This window comes from Raphanus sativus, unplaced genomic scaffold, assembly GCF_000801105.2.
Source record: "Raphanus sativus cultivar WK10039 unplaced genomic scaffold, ASM80110v3 Scaffold0460, whole genome shotgun sequence".
Lineage (NCBI taxonomy): Eukaryota > Viridiplantae > Streptophyta > Magnoliopsida > Brassicales > Brassicaceae > Raphanus > Raphanus sativus.
This window is the reverse complement of record NW_026615778.1, coordinates 19,213-38,855: the sequence shown is the minus strand read 5'-3', so window position 1 is coordinate 38,855 and position 19,643 is coordinate 19,213. Positions and strand designations below refer to the sequence as shown.

General features: G+C 34.5%; 2 protein-coding genes and 1 pseudogene across 2 annotated transcripts; 1 reads left to right on the top strand and 2 right to left on the bottom strand.

Annotated features, from left to right (window-relative positions):
* Positions 1 to 5,300: 5,300 nt before the first annotated feature.
* LOC108820056 (uncharacterized) lies at positions 5,301 to 6,376 on the bottom strand (annotated as a pseudogene).
* Positions 6,377 to 6,429: 53 nt separating this feature from the next.
* Positions 6,430 to 7,386, top strand: LOC108820793 (photosystem I reaction center subunit III, chloroplastic). The gene is given in 3 exon segments (XM_018593797.2): positions 6,430 to 6,841; positions 6,917 to 7,188; positions 7,191 to 7,386. Coding segments are annotated over 3 exon segments (654 nt in total). The 5' UTR covers positions 6,430 to 6,494; the 3' UTR covers positions 7,226 to 7,386.
* Positions 7,387 to 12,633: 5,247 nt separating this feature from the next.
* LOC130502235 (F-box/kelch-repeat protein SKIP25-like) lies at positions 12,634 to 14,038 on the bottom strand. Its single transcript, XM_056996988.1, has one exon. It carries the CDS (start codon positions 13,981 to 13,983, stop codon positions 12,841 to 12,843), a length of 1,143 nt encoding a protein of 380 aa, XP_056852968.1. The 5' UTR covers positions 13,984 to 14,038; the 3' UTR covers positions 12,634 to 12,840.
* Positions 14,039 to 19,643: the final 5,605 nt, after the last annotated feature.

The window sequence follows — 19,643 nt, the reverse complement described above, 5'->3', positions numbered from 1 at the left end:
ATTAAATAAGGTTCATTATTTTTAATAACAAATATATTATTAATATATATGATAATTTAATATATATTATTTTGAAATAAATATATCATATACTAACTTTTATAACAATTTTAAAATTATATTTCTAGTGTTTTATCAATAGTCTTATTAAAAAAATTGAACAAGAGCATATAGCATTATAGCTTCTGCACTGTACCGATTCTTCTAAATAACGTTTTACGAGTGTCCTGCTGTGCTTACTTTTCTTTTTCACTATCTTGTTAATCTTGACCTCTGTCTTTCCCAATTCATGTTTTTTTTGTAAAAGTCTTTCTTTTACCGACTAAGATTGTCTTTTCCAACTCTGATATTGCAATTACTCACGGCTTAGGAAATTTTCTGAAGTACATGACATTTTATCGTCTTGGGTTAGCGAAGAGATCTTCCGATTCAGATAATTATTTCTTGAAGACGAAGCTACACAAGGAGGTTGTGTGACTTTTAATGCTTGCATCCTTCTAATTTCTTTAAAAGTACATACTTCCTAAGATTGTTTAAACAATAGCTTTTATGAAATCACCATAAAAGTGAAATTAGGTAATCAACAAATATCGATGGTGAATGGCAAAAAATCTGTCTCCGTCCCTTTAGATGCAGGATAACATCACAATTTACAATTTTATGGAAAATTTGTTGTTTTAAAGATTTTAATTAATATTTTAAGGAAAAGTCAACTTATTATGTATATGGAAAGTTTGTTGCTTTTCAGATTTATTAAACAAAGGGAGAATTGGCTAGCATAAAAGCATCTATCATTTGATGTCAAAAAAAGAAGCATCTATCACATTTAATGAAATCACAGATACAAAGCATAAAAATAATTAGAATCAACATATACTTATGGAGAATGCCAAATATATATATTATCTATGTGTGTGTGTGTGTTTTGAATCTCAAGAAATCTAGATGCATAACAAAAGCACAACTCACCTTTTCAAATGGAAGATAGCCTACTTTGTAGCATCAAATAGATTTTGGCTTGTGTTCTTATCGTGAAGCCATTCTATAATTCTGTGTAGCAAACTTTGATCACTCTTGATTATATTATCATCAGTCAGATTGGTAAATTCCAATATTGTATCACTATGAAAATTTTTTGAAATGCTTTTTTTTCTTTGAAAAGTCATGTATATGCTACAATTTGAGCTAATTTGAATCAAATATCAGCCAAGACAAATCATTATATTGATTAAGAGTAGCTACCAACATACAAATTGGTTACAACCACCACATCTTTGAGTCAAATGCAACTTTTGTAGTTTTTGGATCAATTCAAATATCAATAGTGGAACTGCATAGATTTTGAGGAACCAACAAGGAAGTTCCATAGTTTATAGTTGACGCTCTTACTTTTGAGTTGAATCTTATCTAGTGTCGGTATCAGCAAAGCCACAAACAATCCCCCTTTTCCGTTCTATCCTCATCAAGATTACGTTTCGTAAGAGCAAACAAAGTTGCTTATGCAAATATCAATCATACATTGTGCAGGAACCACCTTGGCTTCACGTTTGATCCTTTCATGAAGCAGCCACAAATGGTTAGCCTTCTTCTTATTTAGGATTTTATAACATTGATTCATATTTATTCTATTATAAATTATGAGAACTTTATTTGGTATCAGTCATTTTTTAGTGGTGGTGTTTTGAGATTGTCACATTATTAAAGAGTTAAAAGAAAATTCAAATATCAAAGTTTACTCTCATATTTGAGAATTTCTATATACTTTTACTTTATTTCTTAAAATTTTATTAAAACCCAATGTAAACCCCAAATAACATTTTAAACCAATAATAAATAATTACATAGTTCAGGAAAAATATAATTAAATGAATAACTCTGGGTTTAGTCTAATATTATATATCTAAGGAAAGTTTACTAAAATGACAAAATTAGTTGTGTTATTACTAGAATGACTTATATTTTTTTGAAAATTATTATAATATTTTTATGGTCGAAATTGTCCTTGCCTATAGTTATAACAAAAAAAAATATTACTAAATTGCCTTTAACATTTGATCGTTGGCAGATTTATTTTCAAAAAGATAAATCTATCGAACAATAAATCTGTTTATAAATCTGTCTAAAAACAAATCTATCATTAAAGTGGTGTCAGACTTTTTTAAAAACGTCAGATTTATTTCTACGGTAGAGGTAATTGGCCGATTTGAATAAAAACAGATTTTTAAAGAATATATCTGTTGAATGAGATAACAGATTTATTATAAATGATAGATTTTTGTGGTCAACTTATTTTTTATTTTCGACTTATTTTCTTACGACAGAGTTCTATATTTGATTTAAAAAATTTGGTAGACTTTTTGTTTATGTGGTAGTAGATTTTTAATTTATATCGGGGCAGATTTGTTGATGGGAATTTGGATTTATGTAAACCAAACTTAATTTAATATTCAATTTCGATCCGGTTTACATTAATTTTGAATCTGGTTTATTTTTAGATTAATTAATTTCTTTTTTTCTTGATTTTTAACAACACAATAAGTTGTTGACCTTTGTCTCAGTGTCCTTGGATCTTAGACCATAGCAAAATAAATTGGCCATCAACCGACTGCCGATATAAATTAGGATGTTGAATAACAACCATTCTAGTTTGGTTTTTAAGGCTCCAAAGCCTATTGTCTTAACTAATCTAAACTTTGGAAGAGGTAGAAGCTAGAAAATAGCTTTAACCTACGTTTTGCGATTTTTAGTAGAAGAGGTATGACAGTTCTTTTAACACGATTGTTGTATAGTCAATAAACACTCTTTGATCTTTATACTTGAACGTGCAACAAACAAGAGTAGATTTTTTTTGTCAGCAAACAAGAGTAAATTAATTGTGAACAAACCCTTCTTGAAGAGAAGGTTTTATATTTGTAAGTAAAGAGAACCATTAACCGGTGGTGGTGGCCTAGTGGCGCTTAAAGGAATTGAGAAACTCAATAAGGCGAACCCAGGTTTAAACTCCACCGACTTCACGGATATGAGTTATTGCTTTCGACTCATTTCAATGCCCAGGAGAGGGTCTATCCGTGGGCTGTACCTCCACCCGGAGATTAGGCTCGTGTTATTATTGATCCGGGTTTAATCCTTTTGTTTTAAAAAAAAAAAGTAAAGAGAACCATAAACACATGCACAAAAAGCACGTGGTAAGTGGAACTTCCCAAGAAGCAGAGTTTAAGAAGAAGTGGACTACTACTACTGCAGCAAATTTCAAGTAGACAAAAGAGGCCTCTTTTATGTATCTCATATTGCACACCTCTTTTTGTTTAGTCTTCGAGGTATGTGATTACCCTTTGTAGTTGCAACAAGGACCGAAATCAAAGTGATGTTAAAAAAAAAGACCCATAAGCATAGACAATATCAACTTTGTTACCAGAAAACTACATCTGCAAAACATAACATATACCATAGAACTCTCTGATACTGGCTTCTCTTTCCATTGTGGTTTTTCCATCCGCATAAATCTGAACAAAATATAGCTCAAAAGTGAATCAAACAATCACCAGGAAGAGTATGGTGAATGTAGTAAATTAAAGGGGGAGAAGAAGTACCATATAGATAAGAACTCTTGCATTTGATTGTAAATAAGTTGAAAAGACAGGGGCAAAATTTATTTTGGATTCTGCTTTTTTATATGGTATTTTACACCAATCCATGCATTTTACACCAATCCATGCATTTATTTCGATTCACATCATCCCAATCCAAGGTTGGCCCTCGATTATTTTTCCAGACATTAGGAGATTAACGCTTAAAGAGTAGGGGTGGGACGGATCCGGATATCCGAGAAATTCAAGGTATCCGGATCCATCGGATCTATGGATTAGTTATCGGTTCGGATTTGTGGCTTCTGGATATCTGAAGTCTGTATATCCTTCTAAATATTGTATTACCCGTGGATATCCAGATCCAGATTTGAATTTGTAAAAATAATAAAAAAATATATTTTAAAATTTTCTTTAAAATAATATATAAATTAAATATACATACAAGACTTATATATGTATATAATATTATGTATAAATATTAATATATCAAATAAAATTATTAATAAATTTAAAATTTAATATATTTCAAAAATACGGATCCGAATCTTGATATCTGACCTAAATATCAAGATAACCGGTTCCAGATTCGGTTGTGACAGATCCGATATTTTAATATACAAATCCGGATTCGGACATCCCAAATATCATATTTTCAGATCGGATCGGAATCTAATCTCGAATCAAATTTGGATCCTAGATAATAAATCTTATGCCTACTAAAAAGCATCATCTTGAATGGACATATTAATAATATATATATATATATATATATCCTATAGAGTAGTTTAGAAATAATCTTAAATATATTTAAAATAGATAGGTTAATCCATTTATTACCTATTGAGTTTGGTTTCGAATTTCATGATAAACTCACGTTTGGAAATTGGACGAATGATAAAATATCAATTTCTGGTTAAGGTGTTCATGGTGTCCAAGACTATTTTCTTATACATTTCAAGAGACTTTTATTATATATATATAATATATATATATATATATATATATATATATATATTCTTCAAATTAAAGCAGGAAGAGATCTTGATTAAAGAAACGCCAAGTCATATTAGCAAAAGATATATGGTCTGGTTCGTAACCGGGGAAATGGTGAAACGATTTCTCAATTCTGCTTGTGTTCTTCACCGATGACATGTTTGAGTTGAAGCAAGACCTTGCTTCTACGTACTTACGTAGTCTGTAGTACTCAGTGGCGGATCCAGGAATTTTTTTAACCGGTGTCAATACTTAGATAAAATTATAAATACTAAAAAACTATATAAAATATAACAACGTTCTACAAAGTCATTCTACGATCTTTCATATCATGAAACCTTTTCACCACAATTTCGTTTGTATTTTTATCAAACACATCTCTCTCAATGAAACAAACTAAACAATCATTCAAAAATTGATCCCCAATCCGATTTCGCCGGTCTATCTTCACTATCTTCATTGCTAAAAAACATCTCTCAACAGTTGCAGTAGCAACAGGTAAATCAGAATCAACTTCAGAAGCCTATAAACCAAAGGAAATGACATGTGTTTTCGAATTTCAACCAGAGTACGAGCAAGTTCTCCAAGAGCCTCTAAATGAGTAAATCTGTCGTCATTTTCGAACATTATCAATATAGATATCTAGTTCTTGTTCAAGAGATATGCACTCTCCATGACTAAAGTCAGATGGGTAGAATGTCGATAACCTCATCAATTTTGAATGGTCAAACTGAGAGAATGAATCAATAGGAGACAAAGATGCAGCACAAATAAGCAGTTCGGTATTAATTAACCTCATTGAAACGATCGTTGAACTCTTGAAGCTGCAAATCCAAAATTGCATAGAAGCAACTGACCTTATAATGATGTCCATTTGTCACTCCTGATTTTTTTCTTGGTTTCTTTGAGCCAGCAAATCTTCCTCCATGTCAAGATCTTCAATACCATGTTTCTTACAGAAAGAAGAAACTTTCATCATAAAAGAACTCCATCCATCTTCTCTAAACTTCTGCAACTGTGTTTTAGTCGATTTCACCAAAGACATAGCATTCAAAATCTCCTGATCTCTTTTTTGGAGGGCTTTTGGACAAACTATTTGTGATTCCTAAAAGGTGCACCATCACTTGCAAAAAGAACACAAAATCAAAGCTATTGATATATCCAAGAAGACCATGTGCTTGACGTCTTTTCGAGTCATCGCAGCCATCTCTCTGTACACATTCAAGCACCTTGACAATAGTAGAAAAACACTCAACCACACGAAGCAAAGTTCTATAGTGAGAACCCCAACGAGTCATTCCTGGCCTTTGAACAGAAACTTCTTGATTTTGCCCTTTCCCAGTTGTTCTTTCACCATCATTAACTTCTTTTTCAATGGTTTCTTTGTGGCTCTCTCGGAACGTATCTTTCCTTTTGCATAAAGCTCCCACCACATTTAACAACAGAGAAATCATATCAAAAAAATCTCCAACATCAAAATGCTTTTTCGCAACTGCAACAATAACCAGCTGAAGTTGATGAGCAAAACAATGAACATAATACGCTGATGCATTTTCCTTTGAGATCAGTGACCTCAACCCATTAAACTCACCCTTCATGTTACTTGCCCCATCATAACCTTGTACTACATTATGTAGCTTTTGTTAATTTGTGTTGTGCATATTACATATATAGATATACTATAATATAAATAATATAATCATATAATAAAGAAAAGTCATGTCTACGAAACAAAAACGCGGGAAAATCTCTTATCCACGAGGTTTGACTTACCAACCACTCACAACACGCCACATCATCATAACGAGACGTCTTTTCTTATCTTCCTCTTCCTCCACTAATCCTATTTGCCACTCTAAAAGAAACCTTAAGCTCAATCTCCTCCACACTCGTCTCCACCTCCAGAGGAAAGCAATGTCGCTCACGATCCCAACGAACCTCGTCCTCAACCCGAGATCCAAAAACAAGACTCTCACTCAATCCGTACCTAAATCCACCGCGAGATTCGTCTGCTCCACCGATGACAACAACAAGTCCATGAAGGCATTCTCCGCGGCGGTGGCTCTCTCTTCCATCCTCCTCTCATCTCCGATGCCAGCCGTCGCTGATATCTCGGGCCTAACCCCTTGCAAGGAGTCGAAACAGTTCGCCAAGAGGGAGAAGCAGCAGATCAAGAAGCTCGAGTCATCTCTCAAGCTCTACGCTCCTGAGAGTGCTCCTGCTCTTGCTCTCAACGCTCAGATCGAGAAGACCAAACGCAGGTACGATACGTCTCACTATGATAAAATGATTAATGCTCCATTTCATCTTTAATCTTGGGAGTAATGGTTGTTTAGGTTCGACAACTACGGCAAGTACGGACTTCTGTGCGGTGCAGACGGTCTACCACACTTGATAGTGAACGGAGACCAGAGGCATTGGGGAGAGTTCATTACTCCAGGACTTCTCTTTCTCTACATTGCGGGATGGATAGGGTGGGTTGGGAGAAGCTACTTGATAGCGATTAGTGATGAGAAGAAACCAGCGATGAAAGAGATCATTATTGATGTACCGTTGGCTAGTCGTCTCGTCTTCCGTGGTTTCATTTGGCCTGTTGCTGCTTACAGAGCGTTCTCAATGGCGATCTCATTGCCAAGGATGTTTAAGAAAACAAACAAACAAAAAAATCTATATATTTGACCCTTTGTTTGCTTCGTATGTGTTTAAACTCTGGTTAACTCTTCCCTGTCAAATAATATGTCTCTGCAATATGGGGAACTTGTTATTTGGATTAAATGTTGATAGATAAACATGAAATTACTGCTTACCTGTTTGCTTCATTTTGACTACACATGTTAACATGGAACTTTCCTTGAGAACAAAGGTTTGTGGGAACAAGAAGGTTTATACGCTAAGGTGTTTAACAGAGGACATCAGTGTTTGCTACGATACTTGAAACGGTGATAATTAGTGGAAAACGGGTGTGTCTTATGTGGTTAGGAGTCTAAGCTGATGCGATTGGATAATGGTTTGAATCATCTAAAAAGCTCGGTCAGTCTGATGGCGGAACTCTATGGAATGATGGCGGTTTTTGTGGAAGAGTAGAGCAGTGTTTTGTAGTGAAATGAAGGATCCATGGAGTTCAGGAGCGACTCAAACCCTAGCTGAAGTTGAACCTTCTAAATAAAATAGGTTAAACAAAAGAGCAAGTCCACAGAGCTTGTCCCATTCATAGAAAAAATAACCAAAATCCAAGTAGATATCACATGTAATGATCCGATATTGAACAAATTATTAGTAAATTGATCCAAACCCACTAGAACAGCATAATATAGTAATCAAATCATCAAAACCAAATAGCGTTCACTCGGACTTCAACCAAAGACATAGAAAGGATACTCTAGAGCAAATAAAGAGCGGGATAAGAGAAAGAGTTTACAGACCAAGAACCACCCCTAAGAGCAAGGACCAGATGAAGAACAGAGCCTCCCTATGTTGTAGTCCTTTGCCGTTTTGTCATCAGCTAGCTGTTTCCCAGCGTAGATGAGCCTAAAAAAATACACAGAGAATCGGTTTTATAAGTAATAACTTGAAACACAATAGATCGCACACAGAGCATAGTGGTGACAAAAAAAAACATAATAAACACACAAGTACCTTTGTTGAACAGGAGGGATGCCTTCTTTCTCCTCAACATGTTCCTTGATCCGATCAATAGTAATCGGTTGGTTCGATATCAATCTCGATTTCTTTGCCAGTGAGAGTCTTGACCTTGATCATGGTCCCACCCCTAAGCCTCAGAACCAAGTGAAGAGTGGACTCTTTTCTGAATGTGTAGTCAGAAAGCGTTCGACCATCTCTAGTTGTTTCCCAGCAAAGATGAGTCTCTGTTGATCTGGTGGTAATCCCCTCTTTGTCCTGTTCACATCACGATCGAATTTAAGCAATCATCAATCGAGAATCCAAAACCCTAAGAAATCAAGAAAGCAGAGAGCCAGAGTTAAAGAATTGGGCACCTGAATTTTGGACTTGACATTGTCGAGGTGTCGCTGCTTTCAATCTCTAGGGTTATGGTTTTTCCGGTCAAGGTTTTCACGAAGATCTGCATCTTTTCTTTTCTGTTTCTGTTTCTTTTCTTCAATCAAAGATTTTTTTTATATATATATTTCAGTCTGCTTTTAACCATATATATGCGCAAATAAGAAAATGAAATAGTTGAAAAGGGATTTCGAATAAATCTTCTTTTTTTTAGAACAAGATTTGGAATAAAATCCACTTAGCTACTTTTAAAGCGTTTGGTCTAAGCTATTCGGAATCTGCAGAAATTAATAAAAAAAACTTTCTCTCTATAGAAAGAAAAGCTCTAACTTCTCTCTACTTTTCCGACTTGATTCTGGTGTAATTAGACCGGCGTCGGTGGGCTTCCGCAGCCACGACATCGGTCGGATCTTCAACTCCGGTGCTCTTCTCCGCACCGGCTCTGCCTCCAGCGTCGCACCCTACATGTAGTGGTCGTCTGGCTTTTTGTTTCCGGCGTCCTTGCCTTCATCTCCGGCGATGGACGGTCGGCTTACCTCTGTGTTTCACCTCCCTTAGATGAAGACGGCGGCTTTATATATATAGTATCCGGTTGTAATCGATTCTCTTGGGTCCTTCTGTTTGGTGGAAAGCTTCGGGTTTTATTGGGTTATGAAAGTTGGGTGTGGCGGATGAGATCTCGACGACGGTCGATTATAGAATAATCTTCTTTTTTCTAGAACAAGATTTGGAATAAATCCACTTAGCTACTTTTAAAGCGTTTGGTCTAAGCTATTTCGTTTATGCCAACCTTTTCAAAATTAATATTGTTTTGTTGATGGAGATTTCGTACTGATTTGGGTTTTAATTTTTGGGAATCTAGTTTTTTTGAATTCGATCCGCAATAATTAAATTGATATTGATATTTTTAATAAAATTTTAGGTTTTATTTATAAAGCATAGAATTTATAAGAGTTTATAATTATTATGTTTTCATAAGTTTGTGTAATTTATTTATTAGCTTTAATTTACTCAATAGATTAAATTTCGACGTGTGAAGAATATTTACTTGTTCTATAGATGATTTTTTTAGTTTAAAATGTTGAAGTATTATATGAATTTATTTTCTGTAACTACAAACATAGTTGTAATGTTTAACTATTGTTTATGTAATCTATTTTTGGAGCCCAATTATTTCATCCAAATTAAATTGGGTCAAACATAATATAAATGTTTTCTAGAGACACATATAAATGCTCTGATAGTCCAATATAACTAAAATTAATTATTTGTCTAACATAAAACTAATAAACTATATAATTTTTAAAAAATTTTAGGCACTTATTTGAAATTTATAATTTATAATAATATAGGAAAAATAAAGTAAATAATCAATAATATTTAATGAAATAAAAATAAAATTAATCCGATATAAAATGAAATAAAAAATTATCCACGTCAAATTCTGGGCATAAGTTAAAAACAGTTTTTAGACCACTAAACTAATTTTTTAGCAAAATCAATAAAAATAACTACTCAAATTATATAAAAATTTTAATATTAAAAATTTAGATTATGTGCTTTCTAATAAGAAATTACAAATTTATGCAAATTTTATAGTATAGTAAAAAAATAATTCTGCATTTTACATCATGTGCTTTCTCCATCAGAAAATATTTTATTTAAATTTTATTAGGAAAATAAAAAATTAATAATTTCACGTTAAAAAACGCAGATAATAAACTATTGTTCCCTCCGTTTCAAAAATAGATGTTACGTATATGAAGTTTTTGATGTCTCAAAATAAGATGATGTTTTCATATTTTCAATATATTTTTTTAACTTTATTAAAAATTATGTAACCAACGATATTTTGTAGTCTATTTAGTGATCAAGTTAAATAATTTTAATTTAGTTTTAAATGATAAATTTTAAGATAAAAGAAAAAAAAAATTAGATAAAAGCAGTGTTTTTAAAACCGGACCGGCGAGCGAACCGGAAATTATTTGGGTCACGGGTCATTGTGGTTCGACCTGGTTCGACCGGAGTCGATTAGATTAAACTGAATTTATTATTTTATAAATATTATATATATTTTTTCAAAAAATAGTCATAATGTTTAGAAAACTTTCAAAAATAACAAATTGAAATGTGATAAAAATAATAAAAAAAATAATAGTTTAAATCTAAAGTCAATAGGAAAAAAAAACATTTAAAGTTTATTCTCCAAATCTTTGTCCTTCTAAATCTTCATCACCTATAAAAATTATATACACATTAGTTACAAAACTCTATTTTGGTTGCAATTTGTGACAAACAAAATAGTATATATGTTAAAAAGGGAGAAAAAAATAATTATTTTATTAACAAAATTTTAATTTTTATACGAACCAGGGTTTCGTCGGTTCGTTGGGTCACTCGGTTCCCGGGTTTTTAGCGGTTCAACATGGGTTTTTAACCGGTTCAACTTTAGTTGGGTTTTGACATTAAACCAACCCGGATAGGTGTCCGGTTCGCGGTTGAACCCGGTCCGACCGCCGGTCCGGTCCGGGTTTAACAACACTGGATAAAAGGCAATAATTTTTCTCTTTGTTTTTTCTCTAGAATCTCTCCGCTTTGAATAATGTCTCCGGCTAATGGAGTGGGTTTCCACGGCAACTGTCGATCGGGATAAGATGTTTACGGTTAAGCTAAACCTTCCACTTTCGCGTTCTCTCCCCTCGCGTTCTCTCCCCGGCATGGAAGGCTCCAATGGAGCTGCATGTCCGGCCCTCTTTCAGTGTCGCATTTCTCTATTGATGGGCGACCGGCTTTCACCCCGGAGACTACACCTACTTCTTCGGTGGTGGTTTGTCGGCTTTGGCTCCGCCTCACATCTTCTGTAGATGGTGATGGTGGTTCATATCCGAACCATGTTTAATCTTTTATTTCTATTTTCTCGGAATCGTTGTTGATTGGAAGTACCAATTTTGAAAGGATTTCGTCATGGTCGTGATATTTGAACGGTGCATGATCCCGGTGTAATACCGGAGTTTGTCTCGGTAAAGTGACGTTTGGCTCCTTAGTGCTGCGGATGAGATCTCGAAGTGTTTCGATTGAAGCTCTCCGTAGGATGAAGTTATGTTGGGTGTGTGAAGTTCTGTTCCAGATGAGATCTCGACAATAGTCGATCGATGTTCTCCGGTGTTGGTGTCGGGTGGTTTCCAGCGTCGAATCTCCCGGCGGTGGAAATTTTCAGCACATGGTGTGCTTTTCTCGTGAGGTTAACATGTGGCTTGTTTGTCTTTGAGTTATTGTTGGACCTTGGATTTGTTTTTTTTTTTCTTTTTCGGTTTGTAGTATTTTGGGCTGCCCTTAGTATGGATCTTTATGTATAACCTTTTCTTGCTAAATGTATAGATAGATGGCAAAAAAAAAAAATCCTAAAACTTTATATATTTTGGAACAGAGAGAATGGTGATGATTGGTTCGGCATAAAAATTTAGATGTACAAATTTAGCTGTAGATAAATTGGTTATAGTTGTACAGTTGTTACCGAAGATTTTTTTGCAGAGACTTTTGATGTAATTAAATTTGTTGTAGCTGTAAGTTATAGACTGTAGACATTTAAAAATAAAATATGTGAAATATTTAATGTATATATAAAATAATTATTTTTTATCAATTAAAGAATTTATATTATTTTTTAATAAATTATCAAATTTTACTATTATTTAAAATGTGATATGTAAATAATAAAGATTTTATTTAAAATATTTCAATCAATTTAAAAACACCCAAATTTATATTAAACATTTAAAGATGATTTAATTATGATTATCTAATTTACTTTATATTATAGATAGTTTTTTCATTTTATAGATTCTACAGTCTATAAAAAAGAGTTTTAGGTTTTATACTTAAAACACATAAGAAAAAAAATTGCTTTAACTTTTTTGTTGTAACCTTAAAAATAAAGCTAAAGCACGATTGGTAAAAAATTATAGAAACTTGATGTAGATTTTAACTATTAAAATTAAAGCTACAACATGATTGATAAAGTTTAACGATTTAAAAATAAATAAAGCTAAAGTAACAAGATAAAGTCCAACCGATCACCAGCAATATACTATTACAAAATGTCTAACATCATCACAGTGGCTTTGACTTGAAGATAAAATAACGACAATATAACACTTTCCCTGCAGAAGTAACGGAATAAAAATATCTAATAAAACTGAGTTCCTTTTGCAAAAGAAACAAATAATGTTTCAAAAATTGTACGTCAGCTGATATTGAGTCGGCTCATTCTTGGCAGTACATGAACCGAAACCGGTTCAAGCCCTTCAGGGTTCTCCACGGTCCAAATCTTCGCCGGCTCCGCCACAACATCCACTACCACAATTCTTCCGTCAACGGTAACAACACAGAGTTTGCCTGCGACCGCCGTAACTTGCTGAGCTCCTTTAAGCATCTCTTCTCCACCTTCCACAACCGTTACTTCTCTCCACTCTCTCTCCTCCTCATTATATATTCTCACTGTTCCATTCCTCTCATCAACTGAATAAAGCGTCTCCTCCTCCATCGCCGCCACAGGACCTCTCCATCCGGCCACCATTTCCTCCGGCATCGCTTCCCAACCGTCGTTAACGACGTCGTATATAGCTCCTTCTTTAATCGCCTCGCCTTTAACATTCACCATTAAAAGCTTCCTTCTCCATCCAACTGCGTCGATGGCTTCACGGCTGAACCTTAAGTCTCTCAACTCTCTTAGTTTCTGCCAGTTACTCCGGTTATGATCCGTGAGATCTAGTTTCTCGACCGACTTCGCGACGGTTGGGGAGAACTGCGAACCCATACCACTAGCGACGTATACAGCTCCGCCGCAAGCTCCGGCTGCGCACCACCGTCTAGGGGATTCCAATGGAGGCCCGGAGGTCCAAGTGGAAGAGATTGGATCGAAAATTAGAGGTTGAGAGATCGCCGGAGAAAAGTCCCGGTTACTTCCGGCGATGAGAACGAGTTTTCCGGCGGCGGAGACGCACTGAATCGGGAAGTTAAATGAAACAAACGACGGATGACGGTAGAGAATCCGGTGAAGAGGTGGGACGGGTGGAGGAGGAGGAAGCGGGTCCCATTTGGAAGAAACCGGGTCGAAACACATAAACCGGATAGCTGGGTTGACCCGAGCCGGATCCGAGTTCGAATCCACCAAAAGCGCGTAGAGAGAAGAGAAGGGTGGAAACTCGGGGGAGTAAACGAGGCGGCGCCACCGTGTACAAACGGCGGCGAGAAGTGACGGACGGTAGACGAGGGAAAGGCAGATCTCCGATACGTGGTCGGGAAGTCCTTCGATTATGGCGATTTCTTTTCCGCCGTCGATTCTTCTTCGCTTCGCCGGCGGTGATACCGCCGCGACAGTAGCCATTGATCCAGACCGTTTCAGTTTCTTTGCTCTGTTATCGTGTTTTATGGTTAACTGTTTTCAGCTTTACGGATTTAATGATCCAGACAGACCGTTTCAAAAAAAAGCTTTTAGGATTTAATGAGATTGCGTGAACTGTAATGAACGAGAGGGAAAAGTTCTGTAGGGACAGCGAGCCATATATCAAAAAGGCCAAAGTTGGAAAGTGTTAACATCGATAATAAATACATAAAGCTCACTAGGAAAATACTTATTTTACATTTATAGCATTATATATGATTATAGGCAAGTGGTATTTATATGACAAAGTTTGACATATTTAATTAACAATAACGAAACAACATGTTATTAAAACAAATATCTTATTAGAGCACTTGGAAACAATGAGTGGCATAACCTGTTTCCGTGTTCACTTGTTGAGTACTTGGGAATGATTGCCTCAGATCATCGACCAATATTGGCAAACATTGATGACACAGTACTTAAATTTCGCAGGCAATTTCGGTTTGATAAAAGGTGGATTGGAAAAGAAGGTCTGATGGAAACTATTGAACAAGGATGGTCAGCACATCCAAGAGGACAACGGGAAGGAGTTGTGGACAAAATTCAAAATTGTAGGCATGAAATATCGGTCTGGCGAAAGGAGAATCCACCGTATGGAAAGGAAAAAATAAGTACTTTACAGAAGGCACTAGAGGTGGTACAAAACGATATGTCAAAATCGGAAGAAGAGGTGGTAGAGGTTTCACGAAAATTAAAGGAGGCATATCGAGATGAAGAACTATATTGGGAACAAAAAAGTCGGACCACCTGGCATGTTTGTGGTGATCGGAATACTGAGTTTTATCATGCTTTAACCAAACAACGGAGGATTCAGAATAGAATAACTGGTTTGTATAATGAAGATGGTGTTTGGACTAATGCTGGAATGGAAATAGAAAAGGTGGCAGTGAAATACTTTAATGATCTGTTTAAATCTGCTTCGCCTACAAATTTTGGAGAATTTTTAGAGGAGATTCCGGAATCGGTTACCGTTGAACAAAATAGGAGATTGACGGCGGTAGCTACAGAAGAAGAGGTACGAAAGGCCTTATTTATGATGCACCCAGAGAAGGCACCGGGACCGGATGGTATGACTGCATTATTCTATCAGCAGTCTTGGTCGATAGTCAAAAATGATTTGGTTATGATGGTAAATGATTTCCTTAGGTCGGGGAACTTTGACGACAGAATTAATCAGACACATATATGTCTCATCCCCAAGACTACTAGGCCCTGTCGAATGACGGAGTTGCGGCCTATTAGTCTATGTAACGTGGCATATAAACTTATATCAAAGGTCTTATGTCAACGACTGAAAGGACTACTTCCAGCGCTAATTTCGGAAACGCAGTCTGCATTTGTGTCAGGGAGATTGATTTCGGATAATATTTTGATTGCTCAAGAGATGTTCCATGGACTTAGAACTAATAACGCATGTAAGGAAAAATTTATGGCTATCAAAACGGACATGAGCAAAGCCTACGATAGAGTAGAATGGTCTTTTATGGAGCGTCTCCTACTGAAAATGGGTTTCAGCCCGATTTGGGTCTCGCGGGTAATGATATGTATATCATCGGTCACATATAAGGTTCTTCTAAACGGACAGCCTAAAGGAAGTATTGTTCCGGAAAGGGGCCTTCGCCAAGGAGACCCTTTATCCCCATATCTTTTTATTTTGTGCACACAAGCCCTTATTGCGAATATTAAAAAAGAGGAACGCAATAAGAGGTTGACAGGATTAAAAGTATCTCGTGGAAGTCCACCGGTGTCCCATCTTCTCTTTGCGGATGACAGTCTTTTTTTCTGCAAAGCTAATTCGGCGGAATGCGGTGTAATTCTCAAATTGTTAAAGGATTATGAGGCTGTATCTGGCCAGCTTATAAATTTTGACAAATCTTCTCTACAATTCGGGCATAAGGTACCAGAGATAACCAGGGAAGCGATTAAAGCCCAATTGGGAATTACTGCCATAGGCGGCATGGCAAATTATTTGGGCATACCGGAGAGTCTAGTAGGGTCTAAAATTCAGGTATTTGGGTATGTGACGGAGAGGATTAATCAAAAGGTAAATAGCTGGACAGTACGGTTTCTAACTAAAGGAGGCAAGGAGGTTTTGATTAAGTCGGCAGCAACGGCAATGCCTAACCATGTGATGTCATGTTATAGATTACCTAAGGCGGTCACGAAGAAAATAACAGGGGCCATCTCTCACTTTTGGTGGGGTGAAAGCGGAAATAAAAAAGGAATTCATTGGCTTTCCTGGGATAAGGTGTGCCAAGATAAAGAAGATGGCGGCTTGAGCTTCAAAGATGTTCAAAATTTTAATACGGCTTTGCTGGCTAAACAATTGTGGCGTCTAATTGACAAACCAGATTGTCTGTTTACGAAGGTTTTTAAAGGTAGATATTTTAGGAATACAAATCCATTGGATCCACACAGATCTTACTCACCCTCTTACGGATGGAGAAGTATCTGTTCAGCTAGATCTCTGGTTAAAAAAGGGCTAATCAAAAGAGTGGGAAATGGTAATTCCATCTTAGTATGGAATGATCCATGGATCCCCGCTCCTCGCCCGAGGTCAGCAACCCCAAAAAACCAATCACAATTTGTGGTTAACTCTCTCACGGTGGATTATTTTATTAATCCGGCAACTCTTTCTTGGAACGAAGAGCTGCTTAATGCACTTATTCATTCAGATGATGTTAGCATTATAAAAGGTTTGGCAATAAGCCGGTCTAATAGGCCAGATTCGGCGGGATGGGCTTTTACGGACAATGGTCGCTACACAGTTAAATCTGGGTATAAAATTGAAACACAATTTCCAGATAAGGCCCTACAGGCGGTAAACTTTGGCCCGGATGTGACTCCTCTTTTAAGATATGCCTGGAAAGTGCAGTGCCCACCAAAATTGAGACATTTTATCTGGCAAGTAATTAAGGGGATAATTTCGGTTGCAAAAACTTTAAGATCACGAGGTATAGTAGGAGATCAAAGATGTAGTTTGTGTGGCGCTGAGGAAGAATCTATTAATCATGTTATCTTTGAATGCCCACCTGCATTACAAACATGGGCTTTGTTATTGATACCTTCAGCTCCAGGTCTTTTTCCGGGAGCCTCTCTGTTTTCTAACATGGATTATCTTTTCTGGCGATTACCGAGTGGTTTTGACTTTGGGTTTTTTCCATGGATTATGTGGTATATTTGGAAGAATCGGAACAATAAGATTTATACTAACAAAACCATGGATCCACCGGAAATTCTTCGCATAGCGAAAGTGGAAGCAACGGTTTGGGCGGAGGCCCAGTTGACGATCCCTACCCACCATTCGATCAATACTTCACCTTTGGAGTGGATGTCGATGGAATCTTTACGGATTTACTTTATTGATGGTGCTTGGAGAGCACAAGATAACTTTTCTGGACAGGGGTGGTTCTACAAGAAAAATGGATCGACCGAGAAATTGATGGGAGCTATGAACCTCCGAAGAAGCCTATCTGCTTTGCATGCCGAATGCGAGGCGTTGATTTGGGCTATGGAGTGCATGAAGACTCTTAACTTCTCAGACGTGGTATTCGCTACAGACTGTTCTCAACTGGTGAAGATGGTGTCCTCACCTGGAGAATGGCCAGCTTTTGCTACACATTTGGAGGAGTTCCAGCGCAGTAAGATTTTCTTTACTTCCTTCAAGATTCGACATATTCCAAGGGCGCATAACTCAGTGGCGGACAAGCTAGCACGTGGTGCCAGATGTTCCCCTTCTGCTATGTTTTATGTCGATTCTATGCCTCCAGTTTGGTTCTACGAATCAACTGAGCATAGATCATAGTTAGTTTTATGATGTTGTCAAAAAAAAAAAAAAAAAACAATTATCTTATAAAATCTTCAGGAATAATTCGGTTTCTAATAATATTACTTAAGTTTTGAAAGTATATAGTTTTGAAATTTTTATTTTTAAATAATTTGTAGCTAAATTTTTATGTCTATAATAAGATTAAAAGTTAAAAATATAATTGTTACACATTCTCTACTGTAAATATAAAACTACTATATCAGTTCTATAAATTACTTCTGAAATATATTATATAGTTTATTAATACTTGATTACCAAAAATGATCTTATGAGCATTATATATTTTATATATATATCACACACTTAATTACCATAAATTATTTTATGCCATATATTTAGATAGTTTGGATATTGATACAAATTGATTCTAAAACTGATTTTCTTACTCATACAATAAATAAAAATAGAACATCCATTAACAAATAAAATTATAATAATTTTTCTTAAACTCATAGACACCTAAGCAAAAATCAAGTTCTCATTTAATAATGAAATTTAAAAATAGATTTTATAAATTAATATATAAGATTGTATAAATGACTTACAATCTCTATAATAATTTAGAACAAATAATAAGCCAAGATATATAATTTTAAAAACGTATTTATAATTTTATAAATGATTTATAAAACATGTATGAAATATATTAGACATTAATAGTTATTATAATACTATATATACAAATATAAGGATTTATATATGAATATAAAGAATAATATAAATTCTAATATTTTTTGTTTATTATTTTATGTAGTTTATAAATATATAAAAGATTGATCACATTATTACTCTTTATATAGTTTCAGTAATTAGCTACCATAAAAATAATTATTTGTAATGTTATGTATATTATTTTGAAAGTGATATTAATTGATTATTAACTTATCTTTTTTAGATCTAATAAAAATAAATAAAAATTAAAAATGATAGACCAGTAAAAATATAACAATTTTTTAAGAGTTCACCTATGATCGACACGCAAACAAAAATCACTTAATTGACTTTTCAATTAATATATAGTGGGATAGTAGGATAGTAGAATGAGGTTTCAATATATATTTTATAAATTAATTTATCAGTTTATATAAATGACTTATAACCTCTTATAATAATTTAAAATATATGATAAGCAAAGATAAACAATTTATAAATGTACTTATAATTTTTATAAATGATTTGTAAAACATATATGAACTTATAAGACGTCAATAGTTATTATAACAATTATATACAAATATAATGTTTTAAATGAGAATATAAAATCATTACATCGATTTAGTTTTATTATTTTATGTATTTTATCAATATAAAAATTGATCAACATTAATACTATCTCTATAATTTCACAAATTAGTTACCATAAATAATTATTTTTAATATTATGTAGATTATTTGTTAAGTGATATTAATTGGTTATAGACTTACCTTTTCTTTTATATCTAATTAAAATAAATAAAAATTAAAAATTATCGACAAATTAAATTATAAATTCTTTTAAGAGTTCATCTATGATCGACAAGTAAAAAAAAATCACTTAATTGACTTCCAACTAATATATAGTGGGATATAGAAAAGCCATGTTTGGATGGTGTGGAAATAATAAAACCGAAATATAAACCTAATTTTTAATATAACTAGATTTTGATCCACCTTTCAAAGCGCATATATTTTTCAATTTCCAAATTTTATATATATAATATTTTAATTTAATATTTTATATATTATTCAATTTTCATTACAGATTTAGAGAGCATTTGAAGTTCCAGTTTGT